Genomic DNA, 18,736 nt, shown 5'->3' with positions numbered 1-18,736 from the left:
GCGTCGACGTTGCTGTTGGGTGCGCCGGGAACGCGCAGTTCCTCCATCTCGCTTGCCACGCATCTTGCGCGTCTGTCTAACGCCTTCGGCGGAGTCTAATCTGAGTGCAAAACAACCGAGCGCCCATGCGGACGGCCGAATAGGATGCGCGCACACTCTCATATCGCAAGTGCGACGGAACCGTTAGCCTGAAAACATCCTTTTCAACCGCTTCACTCCCTTGCTCGCATATTATCCAGCCAGGACGAGGTCAAATCTCGCCAGATATTTTCTACACGGTCATGGAGCCGATGTCGAAGGTCAAGCTCATGAGTGAGCATGTGCTCAAGCAACTTGCCCGCCATCGCGCAGGGCCCGCCAGCAGCACAAAATCTCCTCTTTTTGTCGCGGTACAAGGACCACAGGGAAGCGGGAAGACATTTCTGACGACCCGTCTTCAAGAAGCCTTCGTCTCTGAGCCGCATTCTCTCAAGGTTGTCGTGCTATCCATAGACGACTTGTACCTCCCGCACGAACATCTCGTAGCTGTAGCAAAGGCCTACCCAGAGAACAGGCTATTACAGGGACGGGGGCAACCAGGCACGCACGACGTGAAGCTTGGAATAGAGATCCTTGCACGGCTAAAGCGCATTAACGAGGACCCTGAGCACCACCCGGACGTACACATCCCGAGGTTTGACAAGAGCTTGCACACTGGCGAAGGCGACCGTGTGCCCGAGGGAACTAATGTCAGGGGACCCGTTGACGTCGTCGTCCTTGAAGGTTGGTGTGTGGGGTTTTATCCGTCGAGTAAAGAGGAGATCGACCATCGCTTCGAGCTACCCGTCCAAGGGCTCGGGGATGACTTCTTCATTAGTCGCGGATTCAGGAAGGAGGACGTCCTTGACATCAACCAGAGGCTAAAGGACCTCGCGAGTTGGTGGCCATACTTCGATGCTTTCATCCAGGTGCGTTCGTGTTTCCTGACAGGAGCCGCATCTGACGTCCTTCATAGATTAAGCCCGCGGGGAGTCATCCATACGACTATATCTACAAGTGGAGGCTACAGCAGGAGCACAACATGAAAGCCGTGAATGGAGGCAAAGGCATGACAGACGAGCAAGTTGTGAAGTGCGCTTGCATCTCCGCTGTCTTCTCGACGTCATACTGACATTGGAGCAGATTCGTCGACCGCTACATCCCTGGCTATGTCTTCTTCGGCGACGGCATAACCAAAGGGGGCCCTGGCGAAGATGGCCACCTACAGCGGCCTCCTTGGGCGGGGAACGGTTTGTGTATACAGATAGGAGAAAGCAGAGAAGTTGTGGATGTTGGCACGTTCTAGCGATACGGAGCTAATTGAATTCTTCATGAATGGTGCGTACTTCCCTCCGCCCAGACGAGCATTGCTGAGAGTAGTAGGAATCTAGGAATTCTGTATTTTAGTTATGGCATACACCTTGATTCAGCACACTGAAGGACTCATCAGCATGGACGTCCGCGATGGTGCTCTGTATGCTGTAAGATCCGCGCCATTGGGTGGTCCTCGCTCGCCACCATGAGTCATATGTCTCCTCCTCGAATCAACACCAGTCCAATGTTGGCCGGACTGTACGTTCCGATGTTCAAAGACCCTGATTGTCTGCTGACTCCTGACGCGCGTACTAACTTTTCGGCTTATGCCAAAGCCTCAAGAGGTTCACACGGTATGTGCCTCCGGACTTCGATCAACACAGCCCATGAATTCATTCAGCTGCCGTAACTTAGAAGATCCTCTGACCTCACATGCCCGCCAAGTGCATTCACGAGGGCTATCCCGCAGCTGGGGACGTTAGAAGCGGCGCTGAGTAGGCCATAGCTGTTGGCCAATACCTGAGGAGGCCAGCACAAAGGCGAAGTACGCTGCCTGCAAGATGTTTTATTGGATCGCTCAAACAACGAGTAAATGCAAGTTAACTCCCTCTTACCAGGCGACTACGCTCACGAAATCGATGTCGTCTGAAACATTATGCGCCCTGTGCTCATCGATTACTGCATTATCTGCGCTGCGGCCGTGGTCATCAGCTCGTTGCTGGACATGTCCCTTACGAAACGGCAGCAGTGTCTTAGCGAGGGCCAAGACTGTTGAAATATTCCGCTGCAGTGCTGTGAATGTCTGTGGTGCCCGGTACATTAACGCTGCAGAGATTGGGTGAGTTGCCAATCCTCCAACCGACGCACACATACAATCAACTACAGTTCTGCACTCTAAGCCGTTAGAGGACTGCCGAAAGACACATCGATGTCAAGAGTTTGCGCTACCCGGAACTACTTTGCTCGGGTTTTCCAGCTACGCTGTTCTTTTACATGAGCGAACCAAAGCTCGAACCGACGGTATTAAGAACGTATTCCAGAAAGACTATACGTACAGACCATATAAGTACAACCATAATTATATGAATAATCCGTGCACGAGATCATGTCATTTGTAAACAGTAGAGTCCCGTAACCTCCAGCGCCGCAGCGGCCCCCAATACCACATCGACTGCGGTTGCGCACCCTCTACGGGTGTATGTTGTGGCAGGGTACCTTCGTTGCGTGCATCGGTATCTCGTCTTGCTAATCTGTTTTTTCGCCGTCTAGCATTGGCTGGCTGACTGCGGAAGTCCGTCTCCGCGCTGTGCTCTTTGCGCCGACCGACGCTACTACCGTCATCGCTCGTCTTGTCTTCTTCATCGACTTCCAAGATCCCTTGCAGCCCCTGTTGCCGCTCCTGCGTGTCCTCACGGTTCATCTGTCGTACACCATAGCTCCCTAGGCCCCAACCCACAGACACAGGGTCAACCTCGCCGCCGGACTCGCTAGGACCGTAAACTTGCTGCATGCGCTCGTTGTTCTCCTCCGCCTGTTCACGCGAGGCAGTGAGGTGTGCGTGACGCAGGCGAAGGTATGCTGCATACAGCTGACGAGTGGCGTAAAATTGCTGCAGCTTGTGCACGAAAGCGTCGGCCGTCGAAACGGAGGAGGTGCTCGCCTTGCCAGACGTCTCGGAGGAGTCCATCGTTGACGTGGTGGGAATGCTCCTGCTTCGAGGATTACCAGTCGGAGTGCCACTGCGTATGTTGGCGGCCTTCATGCGCCGTTTCTCTTTGTCGTAGCTGAACGCTCCGGTGACACCGTGCCATAACGTCTGCGCCTTCTCCCTCCGCATTTGCCTCGCTACCAATCTCGCTTTACGCTTCATCCTCCTTTTCTCCTCCCGCCGTAGAAGCTCATCAACCTCTCCAACACCCATACCCGACCCAACCCACCACCACCAGCCCAGGAAGCTCTGCCATAAGATGACCGCCCACATCAGGCCTGGCATCCACGAGTAATGGTCTTTGCTCGGGATGTAGATGAACGTGATCGCCGTTGAAGCCAAAGCGAGCATGAGGGCGCCGATGCCGAAGGCGGCAGTGCCACCGTCCGTTCTCCAAGCCGATCTACGGTTGACAAGGAAGCCCCAAATGAATAGCGAAGCTGTAAAAAGCAGGGACAGCGTTGCGTTGCAGATGTTTTGCACGGCGGAGGCGATCGAAGTGAGTTTCCCATCAACTGAAGAGTCGTTGAGAGGAACAAGCTGCATGATCGCTGCAACGATAGCGAGTGGGCCTAGCAGAATAAAAATGAGGCGGCGTTCCAAGTTGGACGGGAAGAGAAGGGTCAGGAATTGAATGTGGGTTATCTATGGAACAGGAGAAGCAGGCTCAATGTAAGTTGTGGGAGAGCGACGCAAAGTGCGTACCTGTATCAACGCCGACGTCGTAGCATTCATGAGCAGCCACGCAGCAAGTTCGCCTGTCCGCCAGCCCGCGGCGCTTTCCTCATCTTGTAGTGGCGGTATGTCGACAGCAATGTATGTGAGCATGTAGGGCCATACCGTGCTCTCCTGCGTTGCAGCCTCGAGAACGACATGTAGTGTCGCTATCAAAGACACCAACAGGGTAATGACGGCGGAGAGTTGTAACGCATAGTTGACAGGAGCGAGAGGCCAGTGGTACTGAGCGGTAAAGATGAGGTGAATGAGGAGCACAGAGGTCAGCGTCAGCACGATGCCTATCATGAGAATCTGGACAGGCAGAGAGCAGGCAAATGAAGGCCTATATCGTAGTATTGGATCGATACCGAAGCTCCTACAGAGAACTTGAGCTGACTGCATCCCCGGAAGCGACAGCATGGCTCACCCATCGGTGCTGTTGTAGGTGCTATCATCGGTGAAGTTCTGGGCGACGACGGGCGACATGAGGAATAAGAGAGAAGCGAATAACCATCGAATGCCAAGGCCAGTGCACATCGAGTGTGTCGTCATCGAACACACTCAAGACGGTGGTGACGGTTAGAAGCAACTCATGCCCAAAGATTTCCAGCCGGGCGCTTCTTCACTTGTATCTGCACTTCGACCAAATGCGTCCCCGAGAGTATACACTCCTCTGCTGAAGTCCGCTTTCGACCGGGAATAATGAACTCGTACCCGCCAGAGCTTCTGGCGCAGCTTGCGCCTGTAATGTTCGTTGCAGGTCTGGGCTCGCCACCACCGCCAACAGGTCCACAATCTCCAGCACCGAAGTCCCAAGACTCGTTCTCGCTGCTCGCTCTACGGCTCAAAGATATGCTGCAGGCACAGCGGAGACCTGCTGTATGGCATCCGGATAAAGCTAAGACATTTCAAGTCATATTCGTAGACCCGGTGCGTACACAATCTCATATGCAAACTGAGCCATTCAGGATGCGCACGTTCAGAACTTGCAAGTGCCTCTGCCCTTGTCGACCTCTGTGTACTGCTTCTTAATGGATTATACATTGACAATAATCCCTGACTATACAGGATGTACGCTTCCCCCCACGTAAGATGCCCCCGGCCGAGGACCAGCAGTTCCTACCCACGCATTCACCGCTGTCCCCGTTGACCCCGTCGTCACCACTCTACCCAGACGGCCTGATTGCACCTATATGGATACGAAAACACACTTCCTTGGTTCCGTCAGTCTTTGTTCTGTTCAAGCGTATCTTTGAGTACCAGCGGCCGTCAGGCGGTACACCTCTTGACGTGCCAGACCCAGACCTCGATCGGGAGCGCGAAGCCGAGGAACGCAGGAGAGACACGGAGCTTGCTCAGGAAATCGCTCAGAGAAAGAAGCTGATGAACGAGAGGTCCATCAAGCTGACTGTTGTTCTTATGGCAAGCAGACGAATGTTAGGTACATGCCAAAGGTTTATCGTCTGGAGAAAATATAATGACGCGTTGTAGACGACTCTGCGCTTGATACTCGACTTACGTACATTAGGAGGCAAAGCGGACTTGACCCGCGAGCAGCTCTATTTGTCCTAAGTCCAGTCGCACCTTCAGAGATTGGCGACTTTGTTCGGAGGTATGAGAATCGCTCGTGCTGTCCAGCTAGAGACTTATTCTCAACTAGTCTACAGGAAGCTTTGTGGGAGCCAGCATTAGAATACTATACCAATCACTCCAAGCGTGTCCGGCGGAAACGCAATCGGCATACGCAGGCGGTCTCAACCTATACTTCCCCCATCTCGGCCCCCGGATCGGTCGCGCCACGACCGCTGCGGCCGGAGGGGTGGACAGTAAGGTATGAATATAAGATGGCTTGCTTTGCTGAATTCCGTGGAGAAGACGAGGTTGCTTTGAAGTACGTCAGATTACAATCATACAGTGAACGAGTTCTCACTTGCGCTTTAGACATTACCAGGACGCATATTCGGCATTACAGGTCATGTTTGGCTCGACTGCAATATTGCCCCCACGCACGAAGCGGTGGGCGGAGGCGAGGGTGCTCGCAGATAGCCTCGCCTTCAAGGTCAGTCCTCATCGTCTTAACCCGCTTAGGAGCAGACTAAATACATTCCGGTCAGACTTGCAAGCTTTACCTCTACAATCATGAGCATTCATTGGCTCTGGCATACCACTCGATGCACATGCGTAGATTTAGCGACCTGTGCCGCGGTTGGGGAATTGGCGAAGAGACATTCGAGTTCTGGGGCTGGGTGGCAAGACAGTGAGTATCGTGCGTGTTAGGAAATGGGCCCTCTCTGACACATCGATTAGGCATCGTGCTTTTGCAGAGCTTTTAGAGCAGGGAGCACGCGGCACGCTGAAAATCCCGACCTACCTTCCCTCGTCGTCTTCAGCGGCATCTACTGTAGTATCTCAGCCGCTCGACTCGCAGCGTGGCATGGTTGAGACAGAATCTCTACGTTCCCTAGGACTTAATCCTACACAGGCACTCCAGCATCCAGGTTTCTACTACTACATGGCCGCACGCTGCACCGAGAGCCGTCGCGCTCGTTTCCTACACTTCACGGATAGCCTAGTGAGTGCCTATAAATCGAGCTTGAGTAGCAAAGCCTGAATCAATTAGCAGACACCTGAGAATGCAGCATCAACTCCTCCAAGCTTTGAGAACGAGCGGAAAGTGGATCATCTTGCAATTATCCTGGAGGTGCGAATTCATTTCATCACATCGTTGCACGTTGATTTAGTGTGCCTCATGTCAGCTTTACACGAGATCATACGAGCTATTTAAGAAGTATAGCCCCACAAATGCACAAAACCAGGGAAGGCAGACATTGTGGATAGCCTACCGCATCGCCCAGACTTACTACGAGTCCGGCAAGTTTGATATGGCAGCAAGGTAGAACGGCTCCTGCGGATTCGTACTCCACCAAGCTGACTACCTCGACCAAGGTTCTTTGAGCGCATCGCAAAGACATACCGACGTGAGAAATGGGATGCCATGCTCGTTCCACTACTCTCGACTTGGTTCAAGTGCGCTCAACAGCTAGGTGACATGGAGCTTAGTGTCCAGCTCCTGTTCGAGATGCTCGCCCAAGGTGAGATAGTCCTTCTTGCTCATGCGTTTTGCTCATGCGTATTTTACAGGCGCTTACTCGGCTGACGATGAGCCGGATGCAATCCAAGAGGACTTGTTGGCAGTTTTGAAGGTGCGGGGACCACTCGTCTCGCTGTGCGCGTCCGTCTGACCCGAGGACAGAGCACTGTACCTACTGACCTTGACCATCCCTTAGTTATCGACTTACTTGACGCCGAACCACTCTGTCCGTCGTTTAGTCGTTTATCGTCGTCGTCTCGCTGACCGCCGCGATTCACAGTGGACTCTTCACTCGTGTTCTGGGCTTCAGACGCCAAGGTTGACGAGTCTACAGCGTTTCAGCTTTCGCTTTGCGCCACATCTCGTACTTTCATATCTTCTCTGCCCTTCTCATTATTGACCATCCACTTCGACGAGGAAAGTGCTCCGGTTACCGTCTTGCACAAGTCATCGGATCCCGACGTCGGCCTGCCGCTGATCCAGCGCGTAGACCTAGGGCAGAGTCATGTTGGACTTGGCGGGGGTGATGTTCCACGGGAGGTTGAGGCCGATCTGCGTTGGAGGCCTGGCGGCATAATTGTCCTCGTTGGCACGCTGGTATCAACTGTCCCAACGAATTTAACGGTATGTTCTTTTTAGATTTACCCCAGGGAAGCACTTCTGACTTCCATATCCAGATTTCGAAGCTTGTCTTGACTGTGAAGGAAAGTAGCTGGTGGATTGAGCTACCTGTGCAGCCTATCAGCATCCGAAACGGTATCGTCCCAACGCCTCGATGGCTTACCTCGCTTGAGCCCCCCAAATTCCTACCAATACGTAGAGATCCCTCGCATCCAGTCTCACATGTGACGTAAGTGATTTTCGGCAGTGTTATTCCACCTCTGAAAGCAGGCTCCCATAGCGTACGACCACGGCCACACTCGGTCCAGGTTGTATTGTCGCATCACTCTCCTCCATACCTTGGCGAAGAGTATCCAATTATAGTCGAAGTCACCAACACAGATGACAGGGAACTGGAGATCGTAGCGGACGCCATGCTGCATCCTTCCGAGGCTGAGTATGCTGGTCAGTATTCCGGCAGCCGCTCCAGTAGACTTAACTGAATGATCTTCTGCAGTCAATAGCATTAGCTCGGACAAGGAGAACTGGACGAACCTAATCAAGGGCGTGTCCTTCGGCACGCTTGCTCCGGGAGTCAGCACGTTCAAGACCGTCTACCTACAAAGTGCAGGTGCAGCCTCAGACACCGTCATCGATGTCTCCATACGCTCGCGCGTTCCAGAAAGCGACGCCGTAGCGCAAACCAGCCCGCTCTCTCCCAAGAGCCCGTCGCCTGCCACAGACGATACTGGCGAGACGCTACGGACGCTGGTCTTGCAGACCGTCGACCCTATCATCGTGAAGCACGACGTCGCGTACCGCCGATCGATGGCGCCGCGCCCTGGACTTGCTGATCTCGTGGCGTACGAGCCTGGATTTGGTGTGGACGGGATTGGGGCGGAGGCGACTGTCTGTACGGTGTGGACCTGTACTGGTCCGCATGGTATTAAGGTGGAGAGCGCGAAGCTGGTCAAAGAGGTGTGTCGCATTTACGAACGGCGTGTCTCCCCGAATTTTCACCGCAAAACTCATGTAGGACGGTTCGGATGCTAGGGTGATTAGCTGTGCGCTTGACGTGGACTCAGAAGGTCTGCTCTCTGGTAAGCATACCAGGGCAGCTGTTTTTACCATTGTGATTGTGCGCTGACAAAAAAGCAGAATGGCTTCCCGGCGATGAGTTCAGCGATTGCTGTCGTGCAGCCATCGGCGCAGTGGCAGAAACTGCCGATGAACATATCCCTGGACCAGGCGCGTATGAGATAACTTGGAGGAGGTGAGTGTTCGTCACTATCTACAATAGCCGATACTCAAGTGCTGTTCCAGGATTTTACCTGATGGTGGACAGGGCTCGCTTGCAACAAGCCGATTCCCGCTCCCGCCTTTGAAGCCACCCGCAGACGAGCTTGTCGCACTGCTCGACGTGCCCACGCAGGCGAAGCTTCACGTGCCGGTGCAAATGCGCCTCACCGTACGCAACCTGCGGCAGAGCGGCGCGGCGAACGTTGTTGTGCAGATTGAGTTCGACCCCTCGGATGGATTTGTGCTCGCCGGACTACGCAGCGGGCGCATTCCAGTCCTACTGCCGGGCAGTGAGGAGGCTCTCATGTGGAACATGATCCCGATCGAGTGCGGCTACGCGCGTGTGCCGCGCATCAGAGTTACGGACCGTAGAACACCCACCGGCGGGGCGGACGCACAAGACAGCGAGGGCGAGGCACTGAGCGTTGTGGACGTGAGATGGGATAAAAGGTCCGAGGATGGGCATGACCGGCTCAGCGGTGGTTCAACGAATAGGAAAGGTAGTATCTCAGATGGAGTCGTTCTAGTTCTTCCTTGATGTTCACCTACGATTATTTCTCTATTCTCCGCATTGATTTCTTTTCACAGGATGCTGGGCGATGAAGTACACATTACATTGTACAGGTACATAAGGCTATCTGACATGCTCCTACTGTATTCCGCTATTTAGGGAATCCCACCGCCGGCACGAACTGACTTTGCAATCTCGCTGTCAGCCTCGTCTCGCAGGTATGGGCCGTAGAAGTGTGTGTAGTCTTTTATCTCCTGAAGCAGAGGTCAGCATACTCATTGGGCCAACAAATCAGACAGCGGTACGCACGCTTGAGGTCTTGACGACGCTTGGCCTCGCTGCCACTTTATCGGCGTACTCCTTCCATTTGGCACTAACGTCCACGCGCTCGTACCCCCTCTTCTCCTTGAGCACCGCGTCACGCACGACGAAGGGCGCGATCGCCACGTCGACGAGGCTGAACTGCTCGCCGAGGAAGTACGGCCCCTTAACCATGTCGGCGAACGTGCGGAGGATCTTGTAGTACTCCTCGCGCGCGGTGGTCTGGTTCTGCTCCCCCTGCGCCTGGATGAGGCGGAAGTAGGCCGGGACGATCTGCTTGGAAATGTAGTCGAGCCAGAGGCGTGCGAAGGCGCGCTCGAAGGCGTCCGCGGGGAGTAGTCTGGTCTCCTCCGTTGGGTACGCGTCCTCGAGGTATTCGCAGAGGATGAGCGACTCGCCGAGCGCCTTGCCGTTGCGCTCGAGCGCAGGGACCATACCCTTCGGGTTAATCTCTGCATGAGATCAATAAATATACGACACTACGGCTGGCTGAGAGGGCACAGAAGGCGCTTACTGAGGAAACGTTCGTAGTTCTCGTCCCGGTGGTAGATGTTTATCTCACGGTATTCGTATGGTACTCCTTTCTCTTCGAGGGTGATCCAGCCCCTGTGGGTGAACGGACAGTACTGAGGGCAATGTGTAGTCAGAACATAGCACTGTTCTCCGCGACGAAAGCACACACCCAAGCGGCGTGTAACGTAACATCCTGTGGCTCCTTGTGCTCTTCCACCGTCTTGGTCGCGGCGCCGGTGGCGTGGATGGTGAGCGTAGGGTCGTACATTTTGGTCAGAGAGGTTGGATGTTTGGAGTGGGTGGCAGAGGGGGTTGAGCTTACTGAAAGCATTCGCCTTTGGAACGCGTTCATTATATGCATGCTACGCTGTAGACGTACAAACGCCATCGAGTAAGCTTCAGTCGTGCGGGACTCGGGATAAGAACATCAATTGTTCGCCGAGCTCTCGATCGGGAATGGCGCGGTGGCAGGGTGAGGTTAGGCTACCTCAGTCCGGTGCGGAAGACGTTGGCCCCGAGGATTCTAATCGAGCAGCGAAGCTGCCGGAATCCGCTACTGCAAGCAAAGAGTAATATAGCAGTCCCCAGTCATTCGATGCATCATGAAGAGAGCACATCGCACCGCGCAGGTTTCTTGCTGGCAGCTGCCTCTATTGCGAAAATTCCGTGCCTGCCCCAGCCACAGGTCTAGCAATTTGATTCTTGCTGCTTGGGTTGTGCTTTAATATCACGCTGTGGCTGTGGCACCCACGTACGGGTCGATAAGGCGGCGCCAACGCCGGTGGAAGAGAGGTGCAGGGGATACAGCGTCCAATAAGAAGACAGATGACCAGTGACTGAGCAAAGGCCAAGTGCGCTTCTTCGATGCGCAAGTAAGCTCTTCCTGCGCTCGTTATTGTCCTCTTCTCAGGCTTATGACAGGCTGGCATACATCGCAAATGCGGTGATGTATTATGTGCTGGGTCCTGGCGTGTTCATACTCGGGGCTCGGCGGGCCGCCCGTCAGTCGGTAAGGCATGCGTCCTTTAGCTTCATGATAATTGAGCCCTGCCACGACTAAAAATCCGGTGGCAGCTGTCGTCACATCATAGACACCGCTTGAAAAACATCTAACGTGAACACCTCTCCGCTGTGTGTCCATGCTGAGGTATGATTATATACAAGCGACCGGCTGAAATATTGAATGTGTAATATTTATGTACTTCTGCCGGTGTGACGATGCGGCGCAGGCTCGCGAACCTTCGACATAAATGACGAAAGACGTCTTAGGTCAAGGTCTTTTTTTTTCGTTTGTTTATAAAGGCCCGTAGAACTACTGCTACATGAGGGCCTGTGCTACAGCCAAAACAGGGTCCGTGCCGGTTCACCTGGTCGACCTAAAGCCTGGGGGCGCAGAGGAATTCGCAGAACCGCGCCAGACGGCCCTGGCCTCGCACGAGCACCGAGCCAGTCGATGGACTCTACCCTGCCAGACGTTAGACCTACCTCTAATGGGTCCCCTCACCCCCGCCCTACCTAACCGAAACACAAGATTTATCATGGTGACCCCCGTTAGGTATGGTCACCGGTGGTCGGACGGTTGTACTCCAGCCGTCCTATGACGATTCGCACAATCTTAGGTCAAGGTCGGCAACGACAGAAGAGCGCTCTCGCCTAGACATAATGCACCCTTGTCCCCTCCCGTCCTTGCATCTGCGGCACGCGCTGGTCGGAATGCCTGCAGCCGCCTCGTGCTGACGTTGCGCGCGCGAGCCGCCGCCCGCCGCCTATTCTTTTATGCTTGTGGAGGCACTGACCACCGGCACAAGGCGCGATGTCGCACCAAACATTGCGGTACAGGGTCTGCATCTCTTCACTCCTGTCGGAAACGGGCATGTATATAGTATGCATTTATACAGCCCGCATACATATTCTGGAACAGTGAAACCAGGTTACAATAATATTTGACGAGTGCTGGTTCTCATCTGACGCAAAAAATGATTGCACACTTCGATAGTGTGCCCATGCCGACGAAGCGGTTCTGTGTAAGTCAGATTATATACCTCGGGTGAGGTTGTCTCCTCATATGTCGTTGGTTCTTTCAGGCTCTGCATAAAGACTTCGTTCAGCGTAGTGCAAGAGAATCGCACTTTCCAGTCCGTACCGTTATCAGTCCTGCCGCTTCCATCCTTTTAGCCTCCAAGTCACCCCCAGTAAGAAACAGCGTTGGCTCTAAGAACCTCCCATATGGCATATCGGGGTCATATTGAATAGTTATTGCCGGATGATTGTTCATGGCAACCATGACCTGATCATGGAAAGCACGTATTTCCTCTTCCGAGTAATCATGTCCACAAAGAACCTGGAATTGTTGTATTTGTGGAAGTGCGTGCAGAAGGGAGAGGATCATGGACTAATTACGAGACCGGAAGTAATCGAAGGCTGGAGAGGAACGAAAAGTTTGGTCGTACGAGGCTGCGAGAACAATTCGGGAACAGACCAAGACTCGTTGCTGTCGTGGGAAGGCATAGACCTGGTGACTTGGATCGCAACATGAACGCCTGGCAATTGCCCGGCTACGGTGTAGTCCGATAGATGACCGGTGAATATGTAGGTGTCTTCGGGGTATCTTATGAGTATGATAGTTCGAGAGGCCGGTGAATCAAACTCACCCGAAGTTGCTTCCACAACCTTGAATCGTGAAAAGAGGACTCTGGGATCGCCTAAAAACGTCTGGATAAGCTTGGTGATGGTTCATGTTTCTACAGTGACTGCCGGTCCTGCAAGACGTCGGATGAACGAATGATGTGTACTCGCAGCGGCCAGAAACCAAGCGGGCACTGCCAGATTGTTTGTGCAATTCTGCAGCTCTATTAAGCGGATGCTGTTGAAGGTGCCACTGCAGATGTTGTTTGCGGTATCAAACGTCATGAGGGGATTGCCTGACCATATAACTTCCTCGAGATCGACAGCCTCTAGGTGAGTGATATCCCCCAGAACGCGGAACAAAGTTCGGGATGATAGAAAACTACAACGGAACAGGACAAAAGAGTTGATGCCCCGCAACGAGCTCTTCAGAGCTGCGCTATGTGACAAATGTCCAAGTGGGATGTTGTAATAGCCGTGCATCCGCTGATAGATGGTACGACACGCCGGTAAGAGTCGAGTAAGCGTCATCCAAAGTGGATGACTAGGGAACCAAGTGTTTTCGAAGTACAACATAGCGACGTACGGTGGTCCGCAAGCCAGCCTGATAGCGGGGAACGTATTATACCGAAGAGGATACGACAATCCTCCTCGCTATATAGCGTAAGGTTGCCGAAAAGATGAGGTCGTAGCTGTCGGGACCAGGCTTGCGAAATTAGAGAGAGCCTTGAGACTACGACTTTATCGTCATAGCCCGTTACAAATTGCCAAACGTGGTGGTGAAGCTCAGGAGGAAGCTGTTCCCAATAACGGGTGAATGCAGTGTGAGCAGAACGGTCAATAGATCGTTCAATTCAGTAGTATCTCACGCTACGCACCATACGCCACGTACTCAAACCGTCGAACCGCTCGCCGTGCCATGAAGGTTGACGATGAGCTGTCGACTCGGAAGCGACATTACTTCCACAGCTGCCACGCAGCACTTACACAGCCACAATATTGACACGTGCATCTCCGAGTCACAGCTCTGAATTGACACAGCCATAGTATTCGAAGAAAACGTGATACAGAGAAGGCCAGAGATTTGAACCATGAAGTAGTAGTCTCAAGTGGAAGTACCAAGGGGGCCGGGGCGCATACGAAAGCATGGTGGTACCGGGTACTAGGGGTCCTGGCAACTGGCCTCGGCGCTTTCCCTGGTGCTCGCCCCGCGTCGGTCGTATCCTATGTGACTCGGAAAGCAATATGGCGCATGTTGGCTTCAGCTGGTACTTTCAATCCTCGCCCAGTCCTCAATGATGTCCAATCCTGTTCTGTGGGTCTGCGGAAACCGTCCGCCAGCGTTACTGCATGATACAGTGGCCTGAATGGCTCACAAAGGGTCCGGGTGATGTGCGTGCGTACGCAGGGCCTCTGGATCATAGTTTCTATGGTGCTGATCATTTGACTCTTCGCACAACCCCAGCGGAACCACCAAGGCTTTTGGCGAGGCACATTCCGAGTCCGACTTGGCATGACACTGACTAGAGGCAGAAGCTACCTGCGCACGTACCGGGTAGTGCTAAGAAGGTTTCAACCACCTGCGGCTACCTTAGTAGCTCACGTTCTTGTTACAGAGAGCCGTAATCACAGGAGTGTGCGACCGGTTTGTCATCTGGGGATTACATCCTCTCGTATTGAGGCGGCATCAAAGGGGATGAGAGTTACACTACGCTAATTCTATAGCTGGCCTTGATCCGGGACTAGAACGGATTGTATTGCATCAGAGGCTATCATAATGCATCTGAAGGCTCGTTACAAATCATTTGAGACCCTTGATAACAAAGTTTCTTACCCGACCTTGCTCTCGGATTTCGGGGCCTTATATTAATTTGACTCGCTTGTGCGAATTACCATACTTTCCTAATTCTGCACCTTCTTGATGAAGCACACCACCACAGAAACGTCATTCCCAGCTGCTTGGCCGCAACTTATTCTCACTGCTTACGGCTTTGGTAGCTTACTCATCTGTGTTCGCACAGTCTCGAGCAGAGCATAAATAGCGGTGAAAGCAGTATGAAAATACTCACGGTACTCAGCAATCCGTGCACTCCTGGCTCCTCATACGTCTTTGCCCGACCTTTGAGATGTCTGTTCCCGACGTGAAGATTTTCCCGCATGCCACAGGCGAGGCTGCTAAGACCGTCGAAAAGCACCAGGACCCACAGGATCTTGTCTTCTACTCTGGCTGGGTGCGTATTGTGCATGTCATACACGTGTGGGTTTGCTGAAGCCAAGGGATGTTTCGTAGTTCTGCCCGTACGTTCAAAGGACATGGGTCGCCCTTGAGGAAAGGGGCATTCCCTATCAGTACGCCGAGGTGAACCCATATAAAAAGGAAAAGCACTTCCTTGGCAAGTTTCCCAGACTACTCCGAGCCATGGTACTCGGTAACATACTGATAACCTTTCGACGCAGAGATCAACCCCAAGGGCCTCGTCCCTGCCATCGAATACAAGGGCCAGGCTTTGTACGAGTCCCTGCTCCTCTGCGAGTTCCTTGAGGACGCCTACCCGAACCACAAGCCCAACCTGCTGCCAGCAGATCCTGTCGAGCGCACATACGCTCGGATCTGGATCGACTTTATCACTAAGAATATCGTACCGAACTTCATGCGCCTCGTGCAGGCGCAGACTGCTGACAAGCAGGCGGCAGCCCGCGAGGACTTCACCAAAGCGCTTCGGACGTACGCTGAGAAGGTCAAAGGTCCGTACTTCCTTGGGGAAGAATTCAGTTTGGTGGACGTTGCAATCGCGCCGTGGATCGTGCGTGAGTGGATCATTCAGGAGAACAGAGGGTACGATAGGGCAGCCGTCGGTGAGGCATGGAAGACGTACGCGGACACCGTAGCACAGCGCGACAGCATTCGCAGGACAGAAAGCGTACGTGTTCCACGATCTTTCGGTATGTGCTAGTGCTGACTTAGGTATAGGAGAAGCAGCACTTCACTGACATTTATGGTCGGTATCTGCGGGATGAAGCTCAGAGCGAAGCCGCAAAGGCAATCCGCGAGGGACGTCCAATTCCTTGAGCACCGTGCAATGTGAGATGAGTAATATTGACGTCTCGGAAGATCTGGAAGAAGCTCTGTGTAATTTTTGTACTTCTACTATTCGAGCATGGGTGACTGAGCTTGTTGTCTGAGCGTTCAAGCCCGATGGAAACACTAAGGTTTCCGGGAATTCCTGAGAGATCTTTACACCAGGAAAAAAGTCTCTGGGCGGGGGTTGAAGATGTAGGCGTCCTGGACATCCTAGGCGTCACTGTAGCTGCGTAAGCCCCTGCGGGCAAAATTAGCTGTCACCTGGTTATATGCAGTACCTTCAGCGTGGAAGTACGTTCTGTATAAGATACCGGGGTGTACGTGGCGTACAAGGCTCACCATGTGCAACGACAGTTGACATTTCGCCGTCTCAAATATCACTCGTGCTTAAGTTACGAATCGGACCCCGCAGTGGCCCAGCGCCAGGACGCGCCCTCGCGCCCGGACGGACCCTACTTGCGGCATTATTACTATCCGCTGGGAGTTACACAGTGTGAGACCAGTGTGGTGCCGACCTGTCTCACTTCCACAGCAGCCCTTAAGCTCGTCGCCGCCTTTGGGCCCCCGTGCACCTGCGTTCGTGCGGGCGCTCATCAAACGCCTATCATCCTCACAACTCGCACTACTTCGAGGATCGTTACCTCGCCAGCTTTCCATGGCATCATTGCATTCGCTGCGTTTAAATAAAACAGAAGCTAAAGGATGTATCTTTAGTTTAGGTACAGATGCGGTTTTTCTCAAATTTTCTTGCAGTTTATTTGTTCCTCTTACTCCTTGTTCAATGGAACCCCGAGGACACTGGATATTTTCTCTTTTCCATTTTCTTTTTCCTTAGCCCTGGTTTATAATTTGAAACGCGAGAGGGTGTAGCTCCGCTGCTTCCGTTTCTAAGATCACACCCTGTTTCCGTACGCGTACATAATCACCTCTCTGCTTCGCTCGGTTCATGCTCTTCGTATCTCTCTCTAATTTCCCTTTGTACTGTGCCTTAGACTTGAGTAAACAGCTTCAGTTCTTGCTCTAATTAATGCTCCAAATAACTGGACCTCCGCGACTGGGCGGGTTTATAGCGTGATAAGCCTTTGAGCTATCACGCATTTGCCGATCATTCAGGCCTACTGGTAGAGTCGGGCACATCATAGTTTTTTGTACTTGGGGTTCAAAATTGGCGGGTCCCAGTTAATTGCACGGTCTCAATACTTTAATGGGCTGCATTATGCCGCCATACATAATCATTCTTGCGATCAAGCAACCCTGGAGAGTTCTTAGGAGCTTGGACCAGCTCGTTACCCAAACCGTTCAGTGTCAGCAACGCAGACTAAGAGCTTCGGTCGACCCGTCAGATAGCTCTGTACCACGAGGCCTGACGACCGTTTTAAAGTGGTTCGTTTTGCATTAATTCATCATCCAAATCGTTTACAGTCAGCAATTAACACTGAGAGATTCAGCTTGCCTTGGGAGGGCAGTTGAGTGCTCTTTATTATGAGCGTCCAGATTTTTTCCGACGATAATCGGAAAAGGACGAGCGTAACGCTACATTCATTTCATAGTCGAGCTTGAGCTTGATCTAGGACAAGAGCCAATTGCATTGCATTAGACACAGTAGCAACGGATTCGAAGTCTCGGGGCAAATATCAATCCGAAACCCCGATAACAAAATCTGGAAGGGAACTGAGAAGCACATCGGACTTCGTGCTATGGCAAACGTGATTTGGATCGACTCATGATCCAAATTGTCTATGATCAGCAACGGAGACGACGGCAAACAGCTATCCCCAATCCCCATCGTTTACAGCCTGTGCAACCTACCCTTTCGCGTTCGCGCAGTCTCGAACAAGATATAAAAAGCGGTCATGACCAGTGTGCGGGCCCAGCATTCGTGTACTCCTAGCTGCTTCCATATCTTTGCTTGACGTTTGAGATGTCTGCGACCGCCTTTCCGCACGCCACAGGCGAGGCTGCCAAGACTGTCGAAAAGCACCAGAACTCACAGGACCTCGTCCTCTATTCTGGCTGGGTACGTATTGTGCATATTACACACATGCGCGGTTGCTGAGGACGAGGGTTACTTGATAGTTCTGTCCGTTTGTCTAAAGGACATGGGTCGCTCTGGAGGAGAGGCATCCCTTATCAATATGTCGAGGTAAATCCATACAAGAAGGGAAAGCGTTACCTCGGCGAGTTCCTCGCACTAGTAAGATGGGCGATCTGCTGAAAACCTTTCGGTGCAGAGATAAACCCGAAGGGTCTCGTCCTGCCATCAAGTATAAGGGTAAAGTCCTGTATGAGTCCTGCCCCTCTGCGAGTTCCTTGAGGACGCATATCCGGACTACAAGCCTAATCTGCTCCCGGCGGATCCTGTCGAGCGCACGTACGCTCGGATCTGGATCGACTTTATCAGCAGGAATGTCGTACCGAATTTCATGCGCCTCATGCAGGCGCAGACCGCCGATAAACAGACGGCGGCGCGCGAGGATCTCGTTAGCGCGTTTCGGACATACGCTGAGAAGGTGAAGGGCCCGTACTTCCTCGGGGAAGAGTTTAGTCTTGTCGACGTTGCGATCGCATCGTGGATTGTACACGACTGGGTTCTTAAGGAGAACAGAGGGTATGATAGGGCAGTCGTCAGCGGAGCGTGGAAGACGTACGCGGACACTGTCGAATAGCGCGACAGCATTCGTAAGACCTCCAGCGTACGTGTCTCTGCGATCTCTGGTTGCGTGTTAGTGCTGACTCAGGTGTAGGAGAGGCAGTACTTCACCGACATTTACGATAAGTATCTGCGGGACGAAGCTCAGGGCGTCCGATTCCTTAAGCGTCGGGCGATGTGCACGGTACCTACAACTAGATGAGCCTGAAAGGAACTCCGTATAACCTTTGTACTACTCTTCAATGACTTGATCGCATGAGATCTGAATGGCCACAGACACTAACAGC

General features: G+C 52.9%; 8 protein-coding genes across 8 annotated transcripts; 4 read left to right on the top strand and 4 right to left on the bottom strand.

Moving 5' to 3' along the window:
• The first annotated feature begins 217 nt into the window (after positions 1–217).
• PHACADRAFT_259761 (uncharacterized protein) lies at positions 218–1,449 on the top strand. The gene is made up of 4 exons (XM_007398034.1): positions 218–947; positions 995–1,110; positions 1,162–1,356; positions 1,410–1,449. The coding sequence occupies exons 1-3, from the start codon at positions 282–284 to the stop codon at positions 1,322–1,324; spliced, it is 945 nt and encodes a 314-aa protein (XP_007398096.1). The 5' UTR covers positions 218–281; the 3' UTR covers positions 1,325–1,356; positions 1,410–1,449.
• Positions 1,450–2,388: 939 nt separating this feature from the next.
• Positions 2,389–4,278, bottom strand: PHACADRAFT_259760 (uncharacterized protein). The gene is made up of 3 exons (XM_007398033.1): positions 4,185–4,278; positions 3,746–4,133; positions 2,389–3,685 (listed from the first exon to the last, which is right to left on the bottom strand). The coding sequence occupies exons 1-3, from the start codon at positions 4,241–4,243 to the stop codon at positions 2,441–2,443; spliced, it is 1,692 nt and encodes a 563-aa protein (XP_007398095.1). The 5' UTR covers positions 4,244–4,278; the 3' UTR covers positions 2,389–2,440.
• Positions 4,279–4,459: 181 nt separating this feature from the next.
• On the top strand, positions 4,460–9,285 carry PHACADRAFT_163712 (uncharacterized protein; the record flags this gene model as incomplete). The annotated part of the gene is made up of 21 exons (XM_007398032.1): positions 4,460–4,517; positions 4,545–4,687; positions 4,826–5,198; positions 5,249–5,369; positions 5,418–5,648; positions 5,699–5,816; positions 5,872–6,014; positions 6,065–6,329; positions 6,381–6,458; positions 6,514–6,650; positions 6,704–6,849; positions 6,899–6,960; positions 7,011–7,074; positions 7,129–7,472; positions 7,526–7,698; positions 7,750–7,913; positions 7,966–8,426; positions 8,485–8,548; positions 8,607–8,721; positions 8,772–9,180; positions 9,205–9,285. The coding sequence occupies 21 exons, from the start codon at positions 4,460–4,462 to the stop codon at positions 9,283–9,285; spliced, it is 3,750 nt and encodes a 1,249-aa protein (XP_007398094.1).
• A 128-nt stretch (positions 9,286–9,413) lies between these two features.
• PHACADRAFT_197834 (uncharacterized protein) lies at positions 9,414–10,360 on the bottom strand (the record flags this gene model as incomplete). Its single annotated transcript, XM_007398031.1, has 4 exons — positions 9,414–9,512; positions 9,568–10,031; positions 10,094–10,205; positions 10,262–10,360. The coding sequence occupies 4 exons, from the start codon at positions 10,358–10,360 to the stop codon at positions 9,414–9,416; spliced, it is 774 nt and encodes a 257-aa protein (XP_007398093.1).
• A 1,619-nt stretch (positions 10,361–11,979) lies between these two features.
• Positions 11,980–12,707, bottom strand: PHACADRAFT_259756 (uncharacterized protein). The gene has a single exon (XM_007398030.1). The coding sequence runs from the start codon at positions 12,479–12,481 to the stop codon at positions 12,197–12,199; it is 285 nt and encodes a 94-aa protein (XP_007398092.1). The 5' UTR covers positions 12,482–12,707; the 3' UTR covers positions 11,980–12,196.
• Positions 12,708–12,740: 33 nt separating this feature from the next.
• On the bottom strand, positions 12,741–13,539 carry PHACADRAFT_259755 (uncharacterized protein). Its single transcript, XM_007398029.1, has one exon. It carries the CDS (start codon positions 13,291–13,293, stop codon positions 12,826–12,828), a length of 468 nt encoding a protein of 155 aa, XP_007398091.1. The 5' UTR covers positions 13,294–13,539; the 3' UTR covers positions 12,741–12,825.
• A 1,079-nt stretch (positions 13,540–14,618) lies between these two features.
• Positions 14,619–16,133, top strand: PHACADRAFT_175813 (uncharacterized protein). The gene is made up of 4 exons (XM_007398028.1): positions 14,619–14,948; positions 15,008–15,110; positions 15,175–15,638; positions 15,689–16,133. Exons 1-4 carry the CDS (start codon positions 14,844–14,846, stop codon positions 15,785–15,787), a joined length of 771 nt encoding a protein of 256 aa, XP_007398090.1. The 5' UTR covers positions 14,619–14,843; the 3' UTR covers positions 15,788–16,133.
• Positions 16,134–17,720: 1,587 nt separating this feature from the next.
• PHACADRAFT_186077 (uncharacterized protein) lies at positions 17,721–18,506 on the top strand (the record flags this gene model as incomplete). Its single annotated transcript, XM_007398027.1, has 2 exons — positions 17,721–17,816; positions 18,106–18,506. The coding sequence occupies 2 exons, from the start codon at positions 17,721–17,723 to the stop codon at positions 18,463–18,465; spliced, it is 456 nt and encodes a 151-aa protein (XP_007398089.1). The 3' UTR covers positions 18,466–18,506.
• Between the last annotated feature and the right edge of the window lie 230 nt (positions 18,507–18,736).

This window comes from Phanerochaete carnosa (assembly GCF_000300595.1).
Source record: "Phanerochaete carnosa HHB-10118-sp unplaced genomic scaffold PHACAscaffold_7, whole genome shotgun sequence".
Lineage (NCBI taxonomy): Eukaryota > Fungi > Basidiomycota > Agaricomycetes > Polyporales > Phanerochaetaceae > Phanerochaete > Phanerochaete carnosa.
The sequence above is the reverse complement of the archived record's forward strand: the minus strand, read 5'-3'. Positions and strand labels throughout refer to the sequence as shown.

Coding starts and splice junctions, on each gene's coding strand:
- PHACADRAFT_175813 (XM_007398028.1), top strand. CDS start 14,844: ATGTCTGTTCCCGACGTGAAGATTTTCCCGCATGCCACAGGCGAGGCT. Junction 14,949..15,007: donor TTGTCTTCTACTCTGGCTGG/GTGCGTATTGTG, acceptor GATGTTTCGTAG/TTCTGCCCGTACGTTCAAAG. Junction 15,111..15,174: donor AAAGGAAAAGCACTTCCTTG/GCAAGTTTCCCA, acceptor CTTTCGACGCAG/AGATCAACCCCAAGGGCCTC.
- PHACADRAFT_259761 (XM_007398034.1), top strand. CDS start 282: ATGGAGCCGATGTCGAAGGTCAAGCTCATGAGTGAGCATGTGCTCAAG. Junction 948..994: donor ACTTCGATGCTTTCATCCAG/GTGCGTTCGTGT, acceptor CGTCCTTCATAG/ATTAAGCCCGCGGGGAGTCA. Junction 1,111..1,161: donor ACAGACGAGCAAGTTGTGAA/GTGCGCTTGCAT, acceptor ACATTGGAGCAG/ATTCGTCGACCGCTACATCC.
- PHACADRAFT_259755 (XM_007398029.1), bottom strand. CDS start 13,293: ATGTTGTACTTCGAAAACACTTGGTTCCCTAGTCATCCACTTTGGATG.
- PHACADRAFT_259756 (XM_007398030.1), bottom strand. CDS start 12,481: ATGATCCTCTCCCTTCTGCACGCACTTCCACAAATACAACAATTCCAG.
- PHACADRAFT_259760 (XM_007398033.1), bottom strand. CDS start 4,243: ATGTCGCCCGTCGTCGCCCAGAACTTCACCGATGATAGCACCTACAAC. Junction 4,134..4,184: donor ACCTACAACAGCACCGATGG/GTGAGCCATGCT, acceptor AGTTCTCTGTAG/GAGCTTCGGTATCGATCCAA. Junction 3,686..3,745: donor CGACGTCGGCGTTGATACAG/GTACGCACTTTG, acceptor CCTGTTCCATAG/ATAACCCACATTCAATTCCT.